We start from the raw sequence: 22,797 nt of genomic DNA, 5'->3' as shown, positions 1-22,797 counted from the left end.
CTGTAAAGTAAATACAGTAACAGCAACTAGAGCAAAAGGCTACTACATGTAAAGAACTTAGAATAGTGCCCAGTGCTATGTGTTTGCTATTATTTCTACCAAGTTTTATCTAATTGATATCCTCTGGCTCTTTCTAACGCTTTAAGATTAGTAATAAGGAAGCCAGCTGTGGCAGCCACACCTGTAGTCCCAGCTACTAAAGAGACTGAGGAAACAGGATTGCTAGAGTCTAGGAATTTGAGGCCAACCTGGGCAACATAACAAAATTCATCTCAAAAAAAGAGAGGGATGTTAGCAACTGTGCTATGGTGGATGCCCTGGGCTGAGGAAATGGGAGAGTGTACACTATGAGCAGCTGGGCAGACATTTAAACTGATGTTAGGTTTTCAATTCAGCAAGAGAGCAAATGCCTTAAAAATATGCTGTTAAACTCAGCACACTTTTCAGATTCTAGATATTTCCCCTCAGAAAATAATCACCAAATTGTACACACCCATCTTATAGCATCAGTGGTTTTTACTTACATATACACAGGCCATTTTTACTTTCTTCTTTGTATTTCTAGAACTTTTAAACATCTTTTTTCACTAAGAATAAATTTTAAAATGTTTATTTTTTTAAAAACTCCATCACAACAGCTAAAATGCCCTACCTCTAAGAACAAAAGAAGTCAGTAAAAAAAAGTTTGTGAATCAATATTCTATTTTTTTTAAATAAACAGAATAAATACTCTCTCATTTGTAAAGTTTTTTGGCAATAATGGGGATCGAGCCCAAGGGTCTTGCACATGTTAGGCAAGTGGTCTACCCTGAAAGCTATATCTACAACCTCAACCCCAACCCTTTTAAATTTTGTTTTGAGGCAGGGTCTTGCCAAATTGCCCAGGCTGGCCAAACTTGTAATCCTCCTGCCTCAGCCTCCTGATTCACTGGGATTACAGATGTGTGCCACCATGCCTGCCCAACAAGAATATCTTTTTCACATCTCTTACTTAGGTTTTCTACAATGTTACCTCCATTGTGGTCACAAATTGAGAGTAGGAATAGCCTTAAGACAGACTGCAAGTAACTTCTGCTAACCTGTCTTTCTACATGACTTTTCCAAGATGTAACAATTGACAATAGAACCTATTCCAGAACCCAAGTCTCCTATTCTACTTCAAGGAATAGTCAATGTTTAAGAGTGAGAGAAAATTAGCCTCTGCTTCCTAGTGGGTAAAGCTCTTTAACTTCATGCCTATATAATAAAATATTAATATGCATTTTACATTAATTTATTTTATTAGCAAATGTAGGAATGAATTGTCCAGTTTAAAATTGTTTACTATTCTGTATACCATTCTACAATTAATGAAGTTGTTTGCTCTACTAAAACAATAAAAATCAGGACAAAAATGTTCCTATGTTCACTTTAAATGTCATAATTAAAAGTTGAAAAAAAACTACTTATTCTTTATTTACACATAGAAAAAAAGTACCTATTAGAAAGACATATCTTCCTAATTTAGTGATTCTTAATTTTTTTTCTAGATCAAAGGTGTTTCACACAAACTGATTTTTTTTTTTAAAGAACTATAAATTCTTCTCTCCCTCTCCACCCCAAACAAGGAAATTGCAGAAAATTTTGTAATAATTCAGAGTTCAGTCTGTATCCTGGAGCCATCGGACATGCCACGTCCGTCCATAGTATACAACTACAGTAAGGATCTAAACTCTCACTGAACTGAAATGAGGATGAACTGGTAAAAGCATGAGAGACCAGAGAAAGGCATTTCTGAACTGACTGAGGCAACAAACCCCACGTTAAGGATCTGCCCAAAAGAGTGTCATCTACACATGTTTCTACGAACACAGGATAACCGTGACACCATGCCACTGCTGAGTGGGGAGAGGCAAGGGCTTTTCCTTCTTACTTAAGTCTGTTTTTTTGTGTTAGAGGTTTTCAACCCAAAGTATGTACTCCTCTTCCAAATGTGCTTAGTGTAGGAATTAGACAAATAAGAGCAAGAAAACACTGAAAGCTCTTGCTTTCCTTACCCTTAGCATTTGAAGCACATCTTTTTGCCTGTTAACTGGAGTGGTACATCCCTGGTCCTATCATTAGATCCTACAGAATCAGAATATAAATTCCTATAATATACTAACAAATTCCACAACAACCAAAGAACTAAGGCATTCTGGGTAGTAGGTGAGAAAAGAATTTTATTTGGTTGGGCACAGTGGCACATGCCTGGAATCCCCACTACTCCAAAAGCTGAGGAGCACAAGGTTGAGGCCAGCATGGGCAACTTAGCAACACCCTGTCTCAAAAAAATTTTTAAAGGCCTGAGGATATAGCTCCATGGCAGGACACTGGCCTACTATGTTCAAGGCTCTGGGTTCAATGCCTAACACTGCAAAAAAAAAAAAAAAAAAAGAAAAAGAAAAAGAGGAAGAAAGCAATTCTGTCTGGCTCACCCACCTAGTCAGCTTTTACATGAGAGCATGTTTATGTAAAATAGTCACAGACAGTACAACTTTTTCCTAAAGAGTTTAATCCTGTAGCAATTTATTATAATTTCATTGATACATTTGCTTAAATCAGAAAGCTGATAACAGTTATACTACAAATTAACTTCCACTTACTCCGAATCTGCTGTGACACTATTTAACGCACAGTCTAACAGGCCAACTCTGTTTCGAGTTCTTGGGTCCCAGCACTCCACTCGACCCTAAACAAATGAAAATCGATTTTAAATGAAAGTTACTAGCAGAAAAATTTAAAACACATTTGAAAATAAGATTTATTAAGACTGTTTATCTCATGGGAAGTAAAAATTTAACTTTTTACCTTATGCCCTTTTTAATACTATTTAAATATTGTTCCACGAGCTGATTTCCTTTTATAATTAAGGAAAAAAACTGGTCATGAGTTATCTGTAGGTTATAGGATTTAGTATCTGGAAGGTACAGGGCAATACATTTTTTATTACATACTTCTGGCATACGTGCATCTTTTAAAACTGAATATTTATCATTATCCCAAAGGAAAAATGCAAATCTCAGGGAAAAAAATATTTTTTGCAGAACAGGGGACTGAAACTAGGAGTACTCTGCCACTGAATTACATCTAAGTCCTATTTACTGCTAAGTTGCCCAGATTGCCTCAAACTTGCAATCCTCTTGCCTCAGTCTCCCTAGAATTACAGGTGTGCACCACCATGCCCAGTTATCTAGAAAAATTCTTTTTTTTTTTTTTTTTTTTTTTTAGGTACTGGGGATCGAACTCAGGGCCTTGTGCTTGCGAGGCAAGCACTCTACCAGCTGAGCTATCTCCCCAGCCCCATAGAAAAATTCTTGACAAACATGAAGCACACTGGTTCAAAGTTACTGTAGTTTAAAAGAAAAGTACTGTGTATGTGTTTGATTTTTACTGACTGCTACTATATGACATGTACAAGACACTATCCTACATACCTTTCTAGTTTATGCTGTTTTTACACAGGTTATTTCATGTGAATGTCACCCACACTTCTGAAGAGTTGATAAGGTAAGTACAGTTACATGTTGCCTAATGATGGGGATATGACCTGAGATCCACAGCACTGGGCAATTTTATCCTTGTATAAACATTACAGTGTGTACTAACACAAAGATGGCTACAGCATTGCTGGGCCATAGCCCATACGGCTCATCACTGACAGAAATGTCATTAAGCAGCTTGTGATTGTATTACTGTCTCAGCAATGAAGAAACTCAGACTTAGGAAAAATTACTAATTCACAGATGTGAAGCCATCTAATAAATGAGAGTTGGAACTCCAAGAAATATTGCCTCCCATAAGAACCAGGGTGGCTGTGTGCAGTGCTCCTCCTGGGTCAACAATCCAAGGGCGGTGGCAGGCTGTCCTTAGCTATCTACAAGTACCCCAGCTCAACGTCTGTGCCTGCCCACTCTGATGCATGACCAGTCAGTCAGCAGTTGTGGAGTACATGTCTGTGTACAAAAGTCAATGTTATATGCAAACAGAAAACCAAGGTCATCAATCACCTTATTACCATTCTGCTCTGAGTAATCAAGCAATGGTCTTTAAATTAAAAAACCCATTCACAATCAAACATGAAACAAATATTTAAAGGAATAAAGTCAGCATATGCATACCTCAATTGTTCCTGTGGCAAACAAGCCATGCACTGAATTTATGTCACAAACATTATTCTCCCTAAAACAGTAAAGCAACAGGAAGAAAATACTAGTTAGCATCTACTTTTGAGAGAAGAGGTATTCAATTAACTTTCTAAATAAACAGTCAATCCAAATTCCAAGGAGACAGAATGTGCATATTCTCTCGTTACCTGCAAGTGAAAAACAGCAAGGCATGAAGGAGTTAAGCCTGGGCTCGCAGCCACCAGAGCTTCTAATCCCCAAGGCAACAGGTAACCTCTTGCCTGCCAGGAGACAGACAAGACAGGCTTTCCTTCTGAAACACTATTCCACCATCTAGAGAAGAAAAGGTCATTCTACTTTCTTCCAAGGCAAGGTTGCAGTCTTAGGAACACAGGCTATCACTATGGTAATCTTGAGACCCGAGTACACTGATCTGAGTCTTGTTTTCTTTCTCTATCAAGTAGATATTTCACCTCTTTCATTGGGTTGTTGTGAGGATTAAATGAAAGTGACTGCAAAGTGTAGAGCAGTATGCACAGTATGAAGATACATAATAAGGGTTGGGGATATAGCTCAGTTGGTAGAGTGCTTGCCTTGCAAGCACAAGGCCCTGGGTTCAATCCCCAGCACCGCCAAAAAAAAAAAAAAAAGGTTCATAATAAATAGCAGCTTTTATTATAAGCAGGAAATCGTGAAGCTAAAGAGTGGGTAACTTTTGTTATGCAATAATGTACCGTGAAGTTACAAGCTTTTTAAAAAGAAAGAAAGAAAGAAAGAAAGAAAGCATTACAGGCATGGTGGCGCAGGCCTGTAATCCCAGCAACTTGGGAGGTTGAAGCAGCAGGACAGCTGGTTCAAGGACAGCCTGGGCAATGTAGCAAGACTGTCTCAAAATAAAAAACAAAAAGGGCTGGATATGTAGCTGAAGAGAGCCCCTGGGCTCGATCCTGTGAACAAAAAAAAAAAAAGAGAGAGAGAGAGAGAAAGAAAGAAAGAAAAGAAAAGCACTTCAGATCAATGTGAAACAAGTTTACTTGTTTTATAAATCACTATGTTCTTCTAACCTTTAAAAATACTCTCAAAGCAATAAGACAAATTCAACAAGCTCTTCCTGCACGCAGATGAGAAACAATCCAGCTCCCACCCTGGACTCACTGTCTGGCCTTGGGCAAACCACTAACCCCTGACACTAGACGGCTCTCTCTCTGAACTGGAGATGTGGAAACTACCACAAAATCTGACTTCAGTTTAGAATAAGCTGATGTAAGTAAAATAGAATAATGCCTGGCATGTGGTGTTTTCATTCTCATGGCTATTTATTATTCTATAGGATGATAATGATAAATTCATTCCTAAAGAATTTCTCTTTGAATAAAATATAAATGCAGTTTGTAGTGTATGATAAAAGGGAAAATTTTTAAACCTTAAATGTACGCTAATAACATAAAAATAAAATTTTTTAAAAATCACACACTAATTCAAAATTTTCCAAATGAGAAAATCTGGAACAAACAAAGCAAAATCATAAAAGAAAACTTAACACTGCAAATAAAAATATTAAGCTGAGTATTTGTTTGTTTTGTTGTTGCTGCAGCTCTGGGAATTAATTCAGGAACTCATGCATGTGAGGCAAGTATGAAGCCACTGAGCCACATCCCAGACCTAAGTGGAGTCCTTTCAAAGGAATTTTTAGAAGTTTTAAAGTGAGAATTGAAATTTTTTTAAGAAATCAACAGGTCTCTGGGTGAATTTTTTTTAAGAAAAAAATTTTAAACTAAGTAGACCAAAGTTCTACTTAAACACAATACAGATTATCTGATAACGACTTGAGCACCTAGCACCATCTCCTGGTCAAAATAAATACAGCATCACTTCAAATACTCACGCGGCATTAGTTTGTAGAGGATTCAGGTATCGTCCTTGTTCTAAGTTTAATCTATAAACTTCAGAGCTGCAAAGTAATAAAGAAAGCTAAAAATCTGGCAAACTACAATAAACTTTTCTTTAAATAAATATAAATTTCAGACCTATATACATATATACCACTCATAATTCATCACTACCCTTTGTAAAACTGATAAAAAGATTTATTTCAGATCTAAAATATATTCATCTTATTTATAAACCTGTCATGTATAAAGGTGAGTTAAACTACTTGCTGAGGAAATATTATGAATTAGACTATTTACAAATAACATGGAGAATGCAGGATCCAAAAGAAATATAATGCATCTAATACAAAAATAAGAAAAAATTAGAAGGAAATACAATAAAAATACTAGCAAAAGTTTCCTCTGGGTGGCATAATTATGAATTTTTTTGTACTTTTCTACATTTTCAAAAAAGGATATGAATTCTTTTATATTCATAAAAAAGGTGACATATAAGGATAAAACGTCTTAGAATACGACACAACAGGGCTAACAGCTCTCACCAACAAAATCATCCTAGTAGGCTGCACACGTTAGCTCTCTGGATTTAGAGCACTAGGCAACAGAAGTCAAAGGTGGCATCCTAAATGATTTAGTCACCTTGGAACTAAAGCAACTTAAAAGCAGGGATCATATATTATTTTTGTTTAAAGTTGCTCCCCAACGTTTTTTTACTAGAATCCATAACCACATAGGACCTTAATTACAAAAGGTCCAGAGAGAAATTCATTACTGATACGGAATAAATTTAAAGCAGGAACTACAAGTTTGGGGAAATAAAGAGAAATATGGGAAACAGAGTAAAATAAACAATATTGTGGCAACTGGGCTATATTGAACAGGCTTATGTTTCCTACCAACATTTCCTGCTTGACCCACTGTGACATAAAAACTGTCATAAATACTTTTACTGTTAGAATGTTTAATTAAGTGGAATAACAGGTATTAAAACATTATGATACCTCTTATCCATAAAATGCACCAATATGTAGACTATTGGACTTATTTTTGGCTTATTCCTAGGTTTTCAAATTTTTTTTTTTGTACTGGGGATTGAACCCAGGGCTCTTAACCACTGAGCCACATCCCCATCTTTTTTATTCTGAGACAATGTCTTACTAAGGTGCTTAGGGCCTCATTAAACTGCTAAGGCTGACTTTGAACTTGTGATCCTCCTGCCTCAACCTCCTATGCAGCTAGTGCATGTGCCCAACACATCCCACCAAGATTTTTTTAAAAAATAATAACCAGGCATCACTTATCTATTAAGGCTATTTAAATAGACAAAATATACAGGAAATTTAATGAGAAGTTGATTGTTCATGAAGTGAAAAGGAGAAAGCAAAGAGTGAGTGGATCCAATACCTTGCACCAACAAAGTACAAGTCACAGGATGGATAGTGATAAGAGAAATCTCTCCCGAACTTTGGTATTCTGGTTTTGTAGTAAAAACCTGATTGTGAATGAAATTCAATATATCTATCATTATGTAAGAAGACAATCTGAAAATAAAAGAAAATCAGTTTACTTCGGTTTCTACACAAAGTTTTTATTTCATCATAACTAAAACAAGCAAAGCAAAACAAACTAATTGCTCACACTTGCTTTCTCTGAACACCCAGGCTTTCCCATACACTCCAGTGCGATTAAGAATCACAACTCTTCACTGGAGCCTAATGCCTTCCTGCACCCTGACAGCATCTCTGTAAACCTTTCCTTCTAACTGACAGAGCTAAAACAAACACTTTCACTGACGTGGCTCCAGTATGTTTTAGTCACAATGAGCAACTTCCTGTTTCACCAAAGAACACATTCTAATAACCCCACAGCTATCACACAGGGTTTGAGAAACTCCTTATTTATTTTTTATATACTACAAAAGTGTTTGAAAAATCTACAGATGGTATTTAAATGCAAATTTATCAATATTAGAGAAAATGTTATAAAATTATGTCCCAAAAATACATGATAAATGCTACCACAGTTAAAAGGATAAACTGAACTCACAGTTTCCAGAACTGAAGACAATACATGAAGCATGTCAGCTAAGAAAGTTCAATTTTCCTTCAAGATGACTTTTTTTGGTGGTGCTTGGGATTGAACTCAGGGCCTTGCAAGAGGGAGGAAAGCACTCTACCACTGAGCTACACTGCCAGCCCTCACAATGATATTCAACATCACCAAGTAATGTTTTTATTTTATTAAATTTATTCTAGCTGGTACATAAAAATTGTACATATTAATGGAATACCAAGATGTTTCATAAAAATTTTTCATTTTAAATTGAATAAAGCCTTCACTGATGATTTTCTAATTGTTGAAAATGACCGTAAGAATTGAAGGATGGACCAATGGCACCAAGAAAAGCAAAGTAATAAATCTATTTAGCTGTGTTCTGAACTGTATGAGAAGACACCACAACCACTTGCTGGGTCAAGAAAATGAAATGTATAAGAATGCAAGTCTACTCTTCACTTACAAATAAGAGAGCAAAGCCAACCTGGCAACAAACTTGAGTTAAGTTCAAAAATCAGAACTGCAAATCTAGAACATAAGATAGTCTTAAAAAGATGACTGCTACCAATTCTTAAAAATGGAGATAAGGTCTCATCCATGATACAGAAAGCTAAATGGACAGGCCAAAGGTCATCCCTACCACAATTATCCTAAAAAATACTACACATCATCCATGTGCTAAACTACAAGTATATTAAGAGAAAAAAAGAGGTTATCTAATACACAACCATTTCTAACAACTGAAAATTGAAAATCTTTATATTTATAAAAATAAATTCCACTCGCTCATTCCTTTAATATAGCCAGCACAAACCAAAGCTGTCAAACATACCTTTGAATAGTCATCAGATAAAATTTCAAAGGTGACAACTGGAAAACAAGAAATGGGGGAAAAAATGCAATTATCAACCAACGTTCCTAAAATACAAATACAAATTGAGGCAAAGATTCTAATCCAACACGGAAATTACACAGAAATACTATTTAACCCATACAAGAATGAAATTGTCATATTGCCCCCAAAATGACAAATGGAAAATTCAAAGGTTTACAGTTTTTAAAGATATACCATCTAGATTTTTTTATAGAACTGAAATAAATGCACAAATATGACTTCTAAATTTTGTCACTATTTTACCAAGATGTTCAAAATAATTTTTAAGACTTTCAAATACATATTAAAAAACATTTTAAAATGTTGATTAAAAAAGGGTAATGGTGTAACTCTTTACCTATTCATAGTTTACCTGCTAAATTAAAATAAAGAATGAAACCACTGTTACCCGTGGCACACAGAATTCCTAGTTTTAAAAGGCAAAGGGTGAGACAAGTTAGAATGCGCTTATAATTCTAAGGAACACTCCCCCTGGGCGTGGTGGCACACACCTGTAATCCCAGTGACTGGGGAGGCTGAGGCAGGAGGATCACACATTCAAGGTCAGCTTCAGCAACTTAGTGAGGCCCTTAGCAACCTCCCATTAACTTCTTTTTCCCTCGATCCCCAACACCAGGCCAACTAATAAAAAGTTGAACTTCTCCATTTTAATGTGTCTTCTATGCAAGGCAAAAAATGAGAATTACCCTCCGTGACCTTCACTTGAATACAATCCTCCCTCCTCTGCCAATGTGAAACTTGTGACTTGCTGAGACACCACTCCTGTGATACATTACATTACATATCAAACGGCAGATTTATAATCACATAAGCACTGTAAAAGTAGTTTCCTTTTGCTGGCAGTGAAGGGAAAGTCAGAAAGATGTGAAAGCACTAGAAGGATCTAATGAGCTGTTGCTTGAATGTGGAAGTGACCATGTGACAAGGCATGCAGGCAGCCTCAACAAGCCACGCATGGCCAGCTGGCACAAGAAATGGGATCCCCAGTCCCACAACCACAACAAACTGAATTCTGCCAACAACCTGAGTGAGTTTGGAAGCAGTCTTGTGCTCAGTCCTACAGATAAGAGCACACCTGCTGACACCCTGATTCAGTCCTGAGCACAGAACTCAGCAGGACTGGAAGGACTTAAAGGCTTACAGAGGAGTAAATGTTAAATGTATGCTAAACCACCATGTTTGTAATAATCTGCTACATAACAATAAAAAACTCATACACAACTGTTATGGTGTAGATATGAGGTGTCACCCAAAAGTTCCTGCAGTAATGCAGAGCTATTTCAGAGGCGACGTGATTGGATTATGAGTTGTAAGCTGATCAGCCCGTCCTAGTTCTAGTGGACTGACTGGGTGGCAACAGGGGCAGGTGGGGGCTGGCTGGAGGAGGTAAGTCACTGAGGGCATGACCTGGAAGGGTGCATCTTCCCTGAGGCCCCTCCCCACTTTCTCTCTGCTTTCTGGCCACCATGAGGCGGGCAGCACTTCTCCACCATGCTGTCCTGACTTGCCTTGGGTCCAGAACAATGGCCGACCACTGAAGCAGGAACCAAAATAAACTTTCCCTCCTCTGAGTTGTTGTTCTCAAGTATTTCGGTCACGGTGACAAAGCTGACTAGCACAACACCCCATTTCCATTTTGAAAAGCAGAAAAGTAGACAAATATCAAAAGCTATTTTTACAAACTCAAAGTTAGTGTCTTACCTTCAGAATCTAAACACCTTTCAAACTTCAAGGATAACTGATAGGTGTCATAACATCGAACCCGGGGTTTATATGTTCCTATAAAAAAATTAAAGCAATGTAAAACCTAAAGATAGACTTTTCATAGTCAATATCCTGTAGAACTGCTGAGGACACTTTTTGTTCAGAGGTAGGCAGGATTTGTTGTAGGCAAATCAAACAAAAGGAACTTAAAAGCAGTCCAAGAGGGAAATGAGCAAAGGACAAACAAGCAAGTCATGGAAAATGAAATACAAATAATAAGCCTCACGAAGACACTAATGAAAGTAGACTGAACAATGAAGGCATTTTGTCCATCAGAATGGCAAAGATGAAGAAGATCTGTACCGCTGGGAGGGCCGAACAGTGTTCTTACATACTGCTGCTGATTAGTGTAGTGGATACAATCTCTTCAGAGGACAATCCAGCAACACCTGTAGGATATGTCTTGTTTATATACCTTGAAACTACATTTCAACTTACACAAACTGAATCTAAAGAAACGTCCCCACAAGCGTACCAAAGACAGGAAGAATGTTTGCTGCTGCATTGTTTACAATGGCCAGAAACTGAAAGCAAATAAAAGGTCCCCTGACAGGAAAATGCTTAAATAAACGGTGGTAAATCTACTCAAGGGAACATTATGCACCTCATAAAGAGGAGGAGCAGACCTGTGACTCCTGGTGCGGAGAGCTACGACATGTACTGCAGAGGAAGAAAACAGAAGCAAGAGCCACAGAAGAGGGTGCACTCTGGTCCCAAGCCTGTAGAACCGAACGCTGCTGATGTCAGCACTCCATGTGCGAAAAGGTGCAGGAACAAGTACCGACCTCACAGGGACTGCCTAGCTCTGAGAAGGGCAATTCTGAAGACTTCCGCGTTTTATACTGCAAAAGGTTTTATGTTATTTCTGTAAGTGCGCATTCTGTATAAATTTATCACATTTGTAATGAGGGAAAAAGAAGATTGTTTTTTAAAACAAAAATTTTTTTTAAAAAGAAAATGAGATAATTTCTGGTTTTGGCATGGATCAAAGCCTAAGATTTCCTATAAAAGTGAAAAGTTCAGAGCTGAGGATGTTGCTCAGCTGGCAAAGCGCTTGCCTAGCATGTGCAAGGGCCTGGGTTCCATCCTCAGCACCATCAAAACAATAAATAAACAGAAGTTTAAAAACCAGTAAATGGGGCTGGGGATATAGCTCAGTTGGTAGAGCGACTGCCTTGCAAGCAAAAGGCCCTGGGTTTAATTCCCAGCATCGCAAAAACAAAAAAACAAAACAAAATCCAGTAAATGTATAGCAGCTCAATTCACAATAGCTAAACTATGGAACCAACCTAGATGCCCTTCAATAGATGAATGGATAAAGAAACTGTAGTCCATATACCACAATGGAACATTACTCAGCCTTAAGGAAGAATGAAATTATGGCAGTTGCAGGTAAATGGATAGAACTAGAGAATATGATGCTAAGTGAAATAAGACAATCCCCCCCAAAATCAAAGGTCACATGTTTTCTCTGATAAGCTGGTCCATAGTGAGGGGTGGTTAGGGAAGAATGAAGGAACTTTGGTTATGCAGAGGGAGTGAGGGGAGGCTGGGGGCAGCAGGGATGGGAAGGACGGTAGAATGAGACAGCCATTATCACCCTCTGTACATGTACAATTACACTACTGGTGGAACTCAACACCATGTACAGCCAGAGGAATGAGGAGTTATGCTCCATTTGTGTTCAATGTTTCAAATGCATTCTAATGTCAGGTATAACCAATTAGAACAAATTAAAAAAAATTTTTTTAAAAACAGTGAATATACTTGGAGCCCACTGTTGTATGATGACCATTTGTACATATGAGTGTCTGAAAGGCCGTATGTGAGGCTGAATATATGCAGGGCCTTCCTTCCACTTTGTTTGTTTTGGGTTTTGTTTTTGCCTTTTATCTTTATATCATTTACAAGGTTTACATGTTTTACTCTGGCCATCACAAAAAAAAAGTGACAAAAAAGATAAATATAAATAAAAGGAGTCCTTCTGTTTCCTGTTTTATTTTTCTCATTCCCAAGGCTAATAATGCAACTAAGAATAGATTCAAATCTGTCATGATCATAACCCAAATGCTTTCAAAAGGTAACAAAACGCTGATTAGTTTTGTAGCAGATCAATATTTAGCATATCCCCTGGGTTCATTCCCTGGAAGAGTCTATTTCTTCAGCTAAACTGAAACACCTCAGGGAACAATCTTATTCAACTTGTTTTAGCCACAGTCCTACAACACTAAAGGCAATCCAAGAAAGAGGCAGAGACAGAGATCAAGATCAAAATCAAGATGGGCAGGGCATGGTGGCCTGCACCTATAATCCCAGTGCCTCAGGAGGCGGGAGGATCACAAGTTCAAGACTAGCCTGGGCAACTTAGCAAGATCCTGTCTCAAAATTGAAAAAAATAATAAAAATAAAAAGGGCTGGGTATGTAACTCAGTGATAGAGCACCCCTGGATTCAATCCCCAGTACTGAAAAAAGAAAAAAGAAATCAAGACTTTGTTGAATAAAATGGTGATGCCAAGTAAACATCCTCTACCAATACCAGAGAAAGGCCTCGAGAAAGGCAAACCAGAGGGACTCTGGACCACAGAAACAACTGTATAGCCATGGGTGGCTATTTAAATTAATTAAAACTAGACTGGGATGTAGCTCAAAAGGTAGAGCACTTGTCTAGCCTTCAAGAGGCCCTGAATGCAATCCCCAGCAGGGTAAAAAATAATTAATTAAAATCAAATGAAAATGCAAATTCAGTTCCTCAGACCAACCAGCCATGTTTTACACATTCTTGATGAAATATTAAGATAAAAATGAAATAAAAAGGTATCTGGAGGCTGAGGCAAGATAATCCCAAGTTCGAGACTGAACTGGACAATTTAGGAAGACCCTGTCTCCAAATAAAAAATAAAAAGGGCTGGGAACATAGCTCAGTCTGAATTCAATCCATAAAAAATTTAAAAGATCAAAACAAATTTTTTAAAGCATTCGAAATAAGGAAAAATGCTACTAATTTTTGCCTGGGGGTAAAAAAATTACTATAGTCAATTAATTAATTAATTAAAACTGAAGTTTTAAAAAGTATAGTTTAACATATTTAACTCCTTAATCTATATCCTAGCCCTCTTAGATAATAAAACTGTGAGCCTAGTCAGGAACTTAATATCTCTGGCTATAGAAGATGAACAAAATGAAATAAGTTTCTAAGTTCCTTCTAGTTCTCAACAACTATGTCCATATAGCATGTGTTTCCTAAATCCTCCTTACCAGTTTCTGAAAATAAACCTGGAGGCAAGAGATGTGGACTGTGATAATACTGAGACAACCATTAACAAAGAACAAAAAAGATTAGCCTAGGTGTGCACAAAGGTGTGAAAACAGAAAGTGATTGGAACCAGGTGCAGTAGTGCACACCTGCAATCCCAGAGATTCAGGAGGCTCAGGCAGGAGGTTCATACATTGGAGGTCAGCCTCTGTAACTTAGCAAGGCACTAAGCAACTTAGCAAGACCCCTCTCTCAAAACTAAAAAAAAAAAAAATAGGACTGAGGATGTAGCTCAATGGTAAAGAACCCCTGGGCTCAATCCCCAGTACCAAACACACACACACACACAGAAAATGGTTGGAAAAGGGATATAGATAGTATTAAACTAAGAAAAGGTTGTGGACAACACACAACATTTGCACCAAAATCACAACCAAAAAACCATTCAGCAATACTGTTCTACATTATAACGCATTAAAAGTCCCCTATATTTCATGTTTTTTAGCATAAAAAATGTTAATGTAAAATCTTATAATTTTTTTTTACTGCATGAAGCAGAAAGTCATGAGACCCTTCCTGGAGTCCTTCTTCCTTGCTGGTGTTAAGTCTAAATGATATGACCATTTTGAGAAACGGTCTGAAGGTTTTCTAAAAAAAGTAACCAGCAAGTCCACTCCTAGGTTTACCAAAGACAAATAAGAGCATGTATCCCAATAGAGATGTATTTAAAATTGTTCACAGTTCTTTATCAACAGTAGCTAAAAATTAGTCTAGGTATCCATCAAATGGAAAATGGATAGAGTATTTGCATTATAATGAAAAACTATTTGGTAATTAATTTTAAAAGAACGAGCTATTGATACATGTAATAACATATCTGAATCTCAAATACAAAATCCTAAGTAAAATAAATCTTAAAACAAAATACACAATGCATGATTGCATCTATATAGTTCTAAAACAGGCTAAACTTGTTTGCAATGAAAAAAAATAAGGGCAGTGGGTGCCTTGGCCTGGCTGGGCACAGGAACTGACTGCGAGAGGCATGAAGGAATATTCTAGGTGGAAGGAATGTTCGGCATTGTGACAGGGGTTTAGGTTACACAGGTGTGTGCATTTGTCAAAACTCAACAAATTGTAAACCTAAGACCTACGCAAGGCTGGAGATGTAGCTCGGCATTAGAGCACCTACCTAGCACAACAAGGTCTTGAGCCCAATTTCCTGCACTATAACACACACACACACACACACACACACACACACAAACTCATTTCTAGTTAATGACACACATGCTAATAAGGTACTTACGGGTGAAGTAAGCTGATACATACAACTTGTTCTAAAATGCGACAAAAAATAAGATGGAAGGAGGGACAGTGGCACATACCTGTAACCTGTTATTTGGGAGGCTGATAGGAGGATCACAAGTTCAAGGTCAACCTGGGTAACTTAGCAAGACCTTGTCGCAAAAAAAGGGCAAGAGGGGCAGAGTACAGAACCCCTAGGTAAATCCCCAATACAACAACAACAAAAAACCAAGACAGATTGATGGATGGACAAAAAGAGAAATAAAGAGATATGTGAGAAAGCAAACAGTAAACTATTTATTTATTATTATAAAGAATAAGCTATTTATTGCAGAATCTAGGTATTAGGTAAATGGGTGCTCAACGTACAATTTTTTCAATATTTCTTTGTTTGAAATTTTTTTATAATAAAATGTTAGGGTAAAAAAATGTGACCTTTCCCACCACAGCATTTCACACTATGAAATGTACGTGAATCAGAACCAAAAGGATGCTTACCAGTTGCTAAAATATACTGTCCATCTTTTGACACCTTAATAGTGGTACACACAGTAGGCATTTCAAAATCCTGAATAAGTTCAATTCTCCTACGAACATCTACAGAGAGAGAAAAAGTAACCGGTTTAACTAATCTCTATCACAGGAGAACAAAGCATGCTCAACAGTCACAGCAACTACAAACAGGCAATTTACATCCCACACATTTCCAGGCCTTGGGAAAGGACACTAGCACAGCCCACCCATTAAGATGCAAGTTCCTTCTTACTCATACATTAGTCTTTCTAAGCTACGTGCTACTGTTTGGATCTTGAACATCTCCCAAAGGCTCAACTGTTAAAGGCCTGGATCTCAGCCCATGGCGCTACAGGGAGGTGGGGCCTCATGGGAGCTCTTAGGTCACTGGAGGTACGACCACAGGGGACTGTGGGACACTCTTCCTCTCCCCTTCTCATCTCCTGCCTATGAGGTAAGCAGCTTCCTCCGTCTCCTACTCCCTGCAATGATGGCTGCCTTGCCACAGGTCCAAAAGCAGCTGGGCCAATCAAACAGGGATTGAAACCTCCTCCAAATAAACCTTTCCTTTTTAAGGTTTATTTTGTAACAAGAAGTTGACTCACATACTATGTAATTTATTTTTACTTTTCAAAAAGGAAGAGTGTCCTCATTAACTGAAAAAAAAATCACAATAATGTATCAAGCACCCAGTTCTTGAATTAAGTTCTTGAACTGAATTAAGGGGAACAGAATAAACATTAAACCACACTCATTATTCAAACATAGGTATAAAACAACTTAAATTTTTTTTTCCTAAATAATAGGTTTAGCCCCCCAAATCTTTCTTGATAAGAAAGAGAATCAAGTTAGCTTGTGGCTCTGCCGGCACCACTCTGTGGCCAGGAGGAGCTGCATTAGAGAAAGACTTAGTGTGACCTGTCTGCATCAAAACAACACCCACTCTCACAAAAACCCATTTCTTCCTACAAAAAAGTATGGATTCTGGCTGGTTGCTATGCTAACACTTTCGCCTGCTGCAAACACTATTTATCACTCTACAACACACTGCTGTCTTATTACACTCAAACATAAGAGTCAAGGAGGGCCAGTGCAGTGGCACACACCTGTAATCCCAGCAGCTTAGGATGTTGAGGCAGAAGGTTTTCAAGTTTCAAAGACAGCCTCAGCAACAGCAGCCCTATGCAACTTAGTGAGACCCTGTGTCTAAATAAAACACAAAATAGGGCTAGGGAGGTGGCTTAGCGGTCAAGTACCCCTGAGTTCCATCCCTGGTACCTTAAAAAAAAAAAAAGGAGAGAGACAAGGAGGATCTTGGGGTAAATGGGGTATAACTCAATGCTAACTTAGCAGCACAAGGTCCTGGGTTCAATCCCTTACACGAAAAAAAAAAAAAAACTACATATTAGTTCTGCAATGGGTTGGAAGAAATAGTCCATTAACAATTTTCTTGGGCTGAGGCTGTGGCTCAGGGGTAGAGCGCTTATCTCAAATATGTGAGGCATTGGGTTCGATCCTCAGCACCACATAAAAATAAATAAATAAAATAAAGATATTGTGTCCATTTAAAATAATTAAAAAAAAATTCTCCCTAAATAATGTGAATCCAGTTTTCTATTTGTTTGCTTTTTAAAAGGATTTTAAAAAATAACTTTATTTTATTTATTTATTTATTTATTTTGTTATGTAGTGCTGAGAATCAAACCCAGTGCTTCACATGTGCTAGGCAAGTGCTCTACCACTGAGCCACAACCCCAGCCCCATGAATCCATTTTGTTACACATGAGAAGGAGGGCGTGGACTAATCAGATATAATCAAAATCTGTAAGTATTAAAGCAGTAATTTTTGTTTTCTTTTGACTTAAAAACCTAATTTTCTAACCTTAGTACTATATAAAATCTATTCTTACCTTGCGATCTTTACTCTACATCCAGAAACTGTTCAATTTTTTATTTTTATACACTTAGTTTTAAATAAAATATAAGGGAAAGTCAGGCATGGCGGCACACATCTGTAATCCCAGAGGCTAAGGAGGCTGAGGTAGGAGTTATCACAAGTTCAAAGCCAGCCTCAGCAACTTAGCAAGGCCCTAGCAACTTAGAGAGACCCTGTCTCAAAATAAAAAAATAAAACGGGCTGTGGATGTGTCTCAGTGGTTAAGTACCTCTGGGTTCAATCTCTGGTACCAAAAAAAAAAGAAAGATAAATCCTTCATCTATGATAAGTTGTAATAGAGAAAATTTAAAGAAAATTTGTCCACCAAAATGATTTATGAATTAATCTTACATTCTGATTTTCCCTGCTGCCATTAAGTTAAAGACTCAAAGTCTTCCCATCAGGGCATTACAACTATAATGCACCAAAACGTGGGAAAAAATTATAATTACAAAAGAATAAAAATCTTCTGCAATGATCTTTTGCTATTTATGTTCGTACATTGTGTGCAATTCTTTTGTTCAGAAAAAAAAATGCTTGTTATCTCAAAAACAGACAAATGGATTTAACAGAAAAAGATCTTGATGCACTGGGGAACAAAGAAATTATTCAACTGTTGAACGCTGGGAGAGCTGGTCCTCCTTGGGCCTGTGTTCTCATACATCTTGCTGCCTGTGGCAAGACTGCATGGCACTGCCACTATTATATGTAGACATTTCTCAGGGTTACCTGACAGATGCAGTCATATGCCCCTCTGGACAGAGCAGACTTCCTTACTGCCTGCTATAAAAGCAGTAGCAATCCCAGCTCAGGTTGTCTCAGTTGCAACCCAAATCCACCGTGTAGGGAGCATCCATCTGCATGGTGCTGAATATCCCCATGGGACTCAAGTGGAAATTGGCACAAGTATGCTGACGCTCATTACATTTGTTGTGCTGTGAGTAATAAACTCCCTATCTCTGACCCAGGAAGCAAGAGGCTAATTTATTAGTTTTGAAGTAGAATAAAATCAAATCCCAAACCTCCCAGGACCATATCGAATGCAACAAAAAAGTTTCTTAAAAAGAAAAAGGCAAAAGTGTTCATTTTCCACTATATTAATCCCTTTGCATTTTGTAACTCCTCACTTCTATATGACAACAGTGGACGAGTGAGAGCTCTGTAATATGGATCACTAATGTCACTGAAGCAGGAAGAGACAATACTCACCAACATCTTTCTTCTGCAGTGCTCTCTTTTTCCTGTCAGACAGCCACTTAAAGAAAATGAAGAGATTATATTTTAAGACAAATTTACCTAAATTATTTTCTGCTTACAAAAGTAATACTTGGGGCTGGGGTCGTGGCTCAGTGGTAGAGCACTTGCCTAGCATGTGTGAGGCACTGGGTTCGATTCTTAGCACCGCATATAAATAAATGAATAAAATAAAGGCATGCTGCCCATCTACAACTACAAAAAAATAAAAGAAAAAAAAAAAAAAGTAATACTTACTCATACTAGAAAATTCAAGCCTGACAGGAATATGCAACACGGAAGATGGAAATATTCTGTGATCCTAATACTACTACTGTTAAGAGATATTCTGGATTTTTTCTTGTATATGCATACATATATTAGACAATGAGTTTCTCAAACTTCTGTTTCACATGAAAGAAAACTAACTCATCTAACCAACCTAAGGAAAAGTAGTAAGCCTCAAATATGTGTTATAACTCATGTATGTAATAACTACATCTAGTAAGTGAGAATATTACATAAAAAGAGAAAATCTGAAATACCTCTTTTTCATAAAGAATAAAACTGATAAATAACTGGCCAAATAGTTGACGCTGGCTAATAAATAAATGTTATGCTTTACAGTCATACTCACTGACATCCGGTTTTGTTCTATACCCCAACCTAGCAAGTGGCTCAATTCTGCTGCCTGATCAAGTGACAATAAGGAAGCACTTGTCAAATTATGATTATCCTACACCAATGGTTCCTAACCAGGGCAATTTTGCTCCCCAAAGGGCATTTGGCAATTCCTGAAAATACAGTTGTCACAACTGGGGTGGGGGGGTTACCCTCCTGGCATGTAGCAGGTACAGGCCAGGAACAATGCCAAACATCCTATGATAAATGCATAAGACAGGCCCCAGCAACAAAGAACTGACCCGTTCAAAATGTCAATATGTCAATAATGGTGAAGAAACTCTGCCCTAAAGGAGAAAAAGAAAAGCAAAAGAAAAATGACCATGTGTCTCCTCTAAAAGCACAAGTCAATGTATACCCCTTATTAGACATGACAGCATAATCTTTAGGCCTCTCTGGTTATACAGACTTACCACTCAGGTCCCTAAATGTGACATCTGAGGCAGTGTCTACATGCAGAACAGAATAATACTTTGAAGAGCCTGGGTTTGAGCCAGAGCTTCCTCTTGCCTTTGTGTTTAGTGGACTGAAGCAGATTTATGCCAGTGATTGTATTGCTCTGATTTTACTTTAGGCAGTAACATTTTAATTAAATGTTATGTTGAATTTATTTTGGGGCATTCAATGTGTTCTTTCACATCAATTTAACACAAGCAGAACAAAGGTACATTACCAAGGTGCCCCCCACCAAATACCAGAATACAATTCTTAGAAGTCTGCTCACAATTCTTAGAAGTTTTGATCACAAAGGAGAAATTTCAGACAATCATAGATCTCATCCTTCCTGAACAAATGAGTGTGGGGCAAAGGGGAGTTCCTTCTACCTGGGGGCCTGGGACCTGGAAGGCCAGGAATTCTTCAATGCAGTGAAGATGGGAAGAAAGGAAAGTTCATACAGGAGTTTCTATAAACACTGACAGCACACAGGAAAAGGAGTCAGCATGGGACAAGGGAAAAAAAGGCCAAAAGTGTTTTTAAAGTTCATCAAAGAACCAAAAGTTTTCACTAAATTAAGTCATCCTCTCAATATTCTATAAAATTATAGCTAATAAAGAATTACACTACGTGTGGTGGTGCATGCTGTCATCCCAAGTACTCAGGAGGCTGAGGAAAGAGGATTACAAGTTCCAGGGCAGTGTGGGTGACTTAGAAAGACCCTGTCTCAAAATAAAAAATGAGAGGCTGGTAAAGCATCCTCAGTATAAAACAGAAAATAACCATACCTTACCAAATAATTTAATCAGAAACCTAGCACCCCCACACACACAAGAAAGCAAAAGCAAGCAAATTCTGGGGATGCTGGTGACCTTGTCTCTCACTGCATAGGGACCTCTCTCTTGCTGAAAAGAAAAAAAAGACCCGATTTGCCTTTACATTTGAAGGAGGTAATGCTAAAATATATACAACTATTTACTACTCAAGGTTTTCAAGGTTTATTAGAGCTTCAAACTTTCAGTATTAAAAATAAAACTTTTTTTGTTTTTGCTCATTCCTTACCCACTCCCAGCCATTCATCACTGAAAGCACTTTGTATCATCTGAAATTGTCTTCTCATTTGCTCATTCATTTATTATCCTCTTCCCCAACAGGGATCTTTATCTAACACATTCACTATGTACCTTAACACATAGAGCTGCCTTGGCTGGAGACATGGCCCAATGGTAGAGGGTTTGCCCCTTGCCCAGCATGCATAGGGTCCTAAGTTCAATCCCCAGGATAGCAAAAAAACAAAAATGGAATTCTCTGCACATACTAACTCTCAACAAATAAGCACAATGAAAATACAAAATAAGAAAGATCACCTGTGTGAAGAACAACTGGAAGATGAGGAATTACTAGTATTATAGTGGTATACTAGCAAGCAGTACATTTGGAAACTACTTTCTGACAAGTGCACAGTCTTGAGAATTTTGAGCTGAGACTATAAATTTTCAACTCCCTGAGATTGGAGACCTGCAAATGGAAATGAGCTTCCACAAAAAGTTTCCCTTTGGAAGTGCTTGAACAGAGGCTTGACCATCACTTAAAAGAACTAAAAACCAAGCTTCAAAGTCTAGTGTGTGACCATGGATAAGTCATCTTTCCCCTGGCTAGATCTCAGTTGCACACTTCAAACATGAAAAGACTGGAGGAGTATTACCCATTTGTCCAAGCCCCTTCTGTCTCTGACGTTCTAGTAACACTATGGAATCAAGTTCAGCAAGATTCGAAGACACTGTCCTCTACACCATAAATGCTGAGAGTGTAAAGTCTGGATCCCCTTTGTCCAGTGCTGTGACCCTAGGATCTCGCATTTAATAGGAGCTCAACAAACAGCTGATGAACGGGTATGAAAACCGGGAGGACGTTAAAATGAGGGAAGAGATATCTGTCAACCGATCTATCCACGTTTTCCTGCTCGGCGTGGCCATGACTGTAGACACGCACAGAAGCCCAAAGGGACGCGTCGTCTGTTTGGAGAACTTCACAAAAATTCCAGCAAAGTTCATCGACCCTGATCACCTCTCGGTCCAGTTTCTGGCGCGGTGACAGTAGCGTCCTTCTTTACCAGGATCGACCAGACTCCCAGCTCACAGCCACCCGCCTCTGGGCCTCCACGAATCGGGGACCGAAAAGGCCCAGATAAATCAGGCCGAGGCCAGGTCCAGGACTAAGGAGAGCGGCGGCTGCCGGGCGAGGAACGCTCGCCCCCGAGAGTGCCAGTGAGGGGGCGTGGGCGGACTCACCTCAGGAAGGGACTTGCCGCAGCTGAGACTGTAAATCTTCACCTCGTTGAGGCTGGAGACCTGCATGCTGGCACCGAGAAGCGGGGGCGCTAGCTGCAGCCCCTATTCCTGTGGCACCTGAGCCGCACAGCAAGGGAATCCCGGGCACCGCGCGGCGCGGGGCAGGGCGTGCGGCGGCTGGCGCCGGGTGATGACGCACTTCCGGGGCCGGGACGCGCACTTCCCGGAAGAGGGTGTTGTGAATCTCCGTTGGGGTGCGGCTGGGAGAACCGGCGAGGCCCGGCGGGGAGGCAGGGGCTGGCATGGCGGACCCTGCTCTTTCTCCTCTCAACTCCCGGGGCGGCAGGCAGTGGTCTTCTAGGTGTCGCGTTCCCGGGCAGGGGCGGGTGGGGTCA

The 22,797-nt window shown here is 38.7% G+C and overlaps 1 protein-coding gene across 1 annotated transcript in view; it reads right to left on the bottom strand.

Moving 5' to 3' along the window:
- The window catches only part of Nol10 (nucleolar protein 10), a 92,419-nt gene extending 69,854 nt beyond the window's left edge, over window positions 1-22,565 (bottom strand). Inside the window, exons 1-9 of the mRNA XM_047523315.1 lie at window positions 22,403-22,565; window positions 18,972-19,017; window positions 15,812-15,910; window positions 10,689-10,766; window positions 8,925-8,962; window positions 7,442-7,578; window positions 6,031-6,096; window positions 4,140-4,200; window positions 2,625-2,710 (exon numbers count right to left, since the gene is read on the bottom strand). Coding sequence (XP_047379271.1) covers window positions 2,625-2,710; window positions 4,140-4,200; window positions 6,031-6,096; window positions 7,442-7,578; window positions 8,925-8,962; window positions 10,689-10,766; window positions 15,812-15,910; window positions 18,972-19,017; window positions 22,403-22,468 — 677 coding nt within the window. The 5' untranslated portion in view covers window positions 22,469-22,565. The remainder of the gene's footprint in view (window positions 1-2,624; window positions 2,711-4,139; window positions 4,201-6,030; window positions 6,097-7,441; window positions 7,579-8,924; window positions 8,963-10,688; window positions 10,767-15,811; window positions 15,911-18,971; window positions 19,018-22,402) is intronic.
- Window positions 22,566-22,797: the final 232 nt, after the last annotated feature.

The sequence above is a fragment of the Sciurus carolinensis genome, chromosome 13 (assembly GCF_902686445.1).
Source record: "Sciurus carolinensis chromosome 13, mSciCar1.2, whole genome shotgun sequence".
Classification (NCBI taxonomy): domain Eukaryota; kingdom Metazoa; phylum Chordata; class Mammalia; order Rodentia; family Sciuridae; genus Sciurus; species Sciurus carolinensis.
The sequence above is the reverse complement of the archived record's forward strand: the minus strand, read 5'-3'. Positions and strand labels throughout refer to the sequence as shown.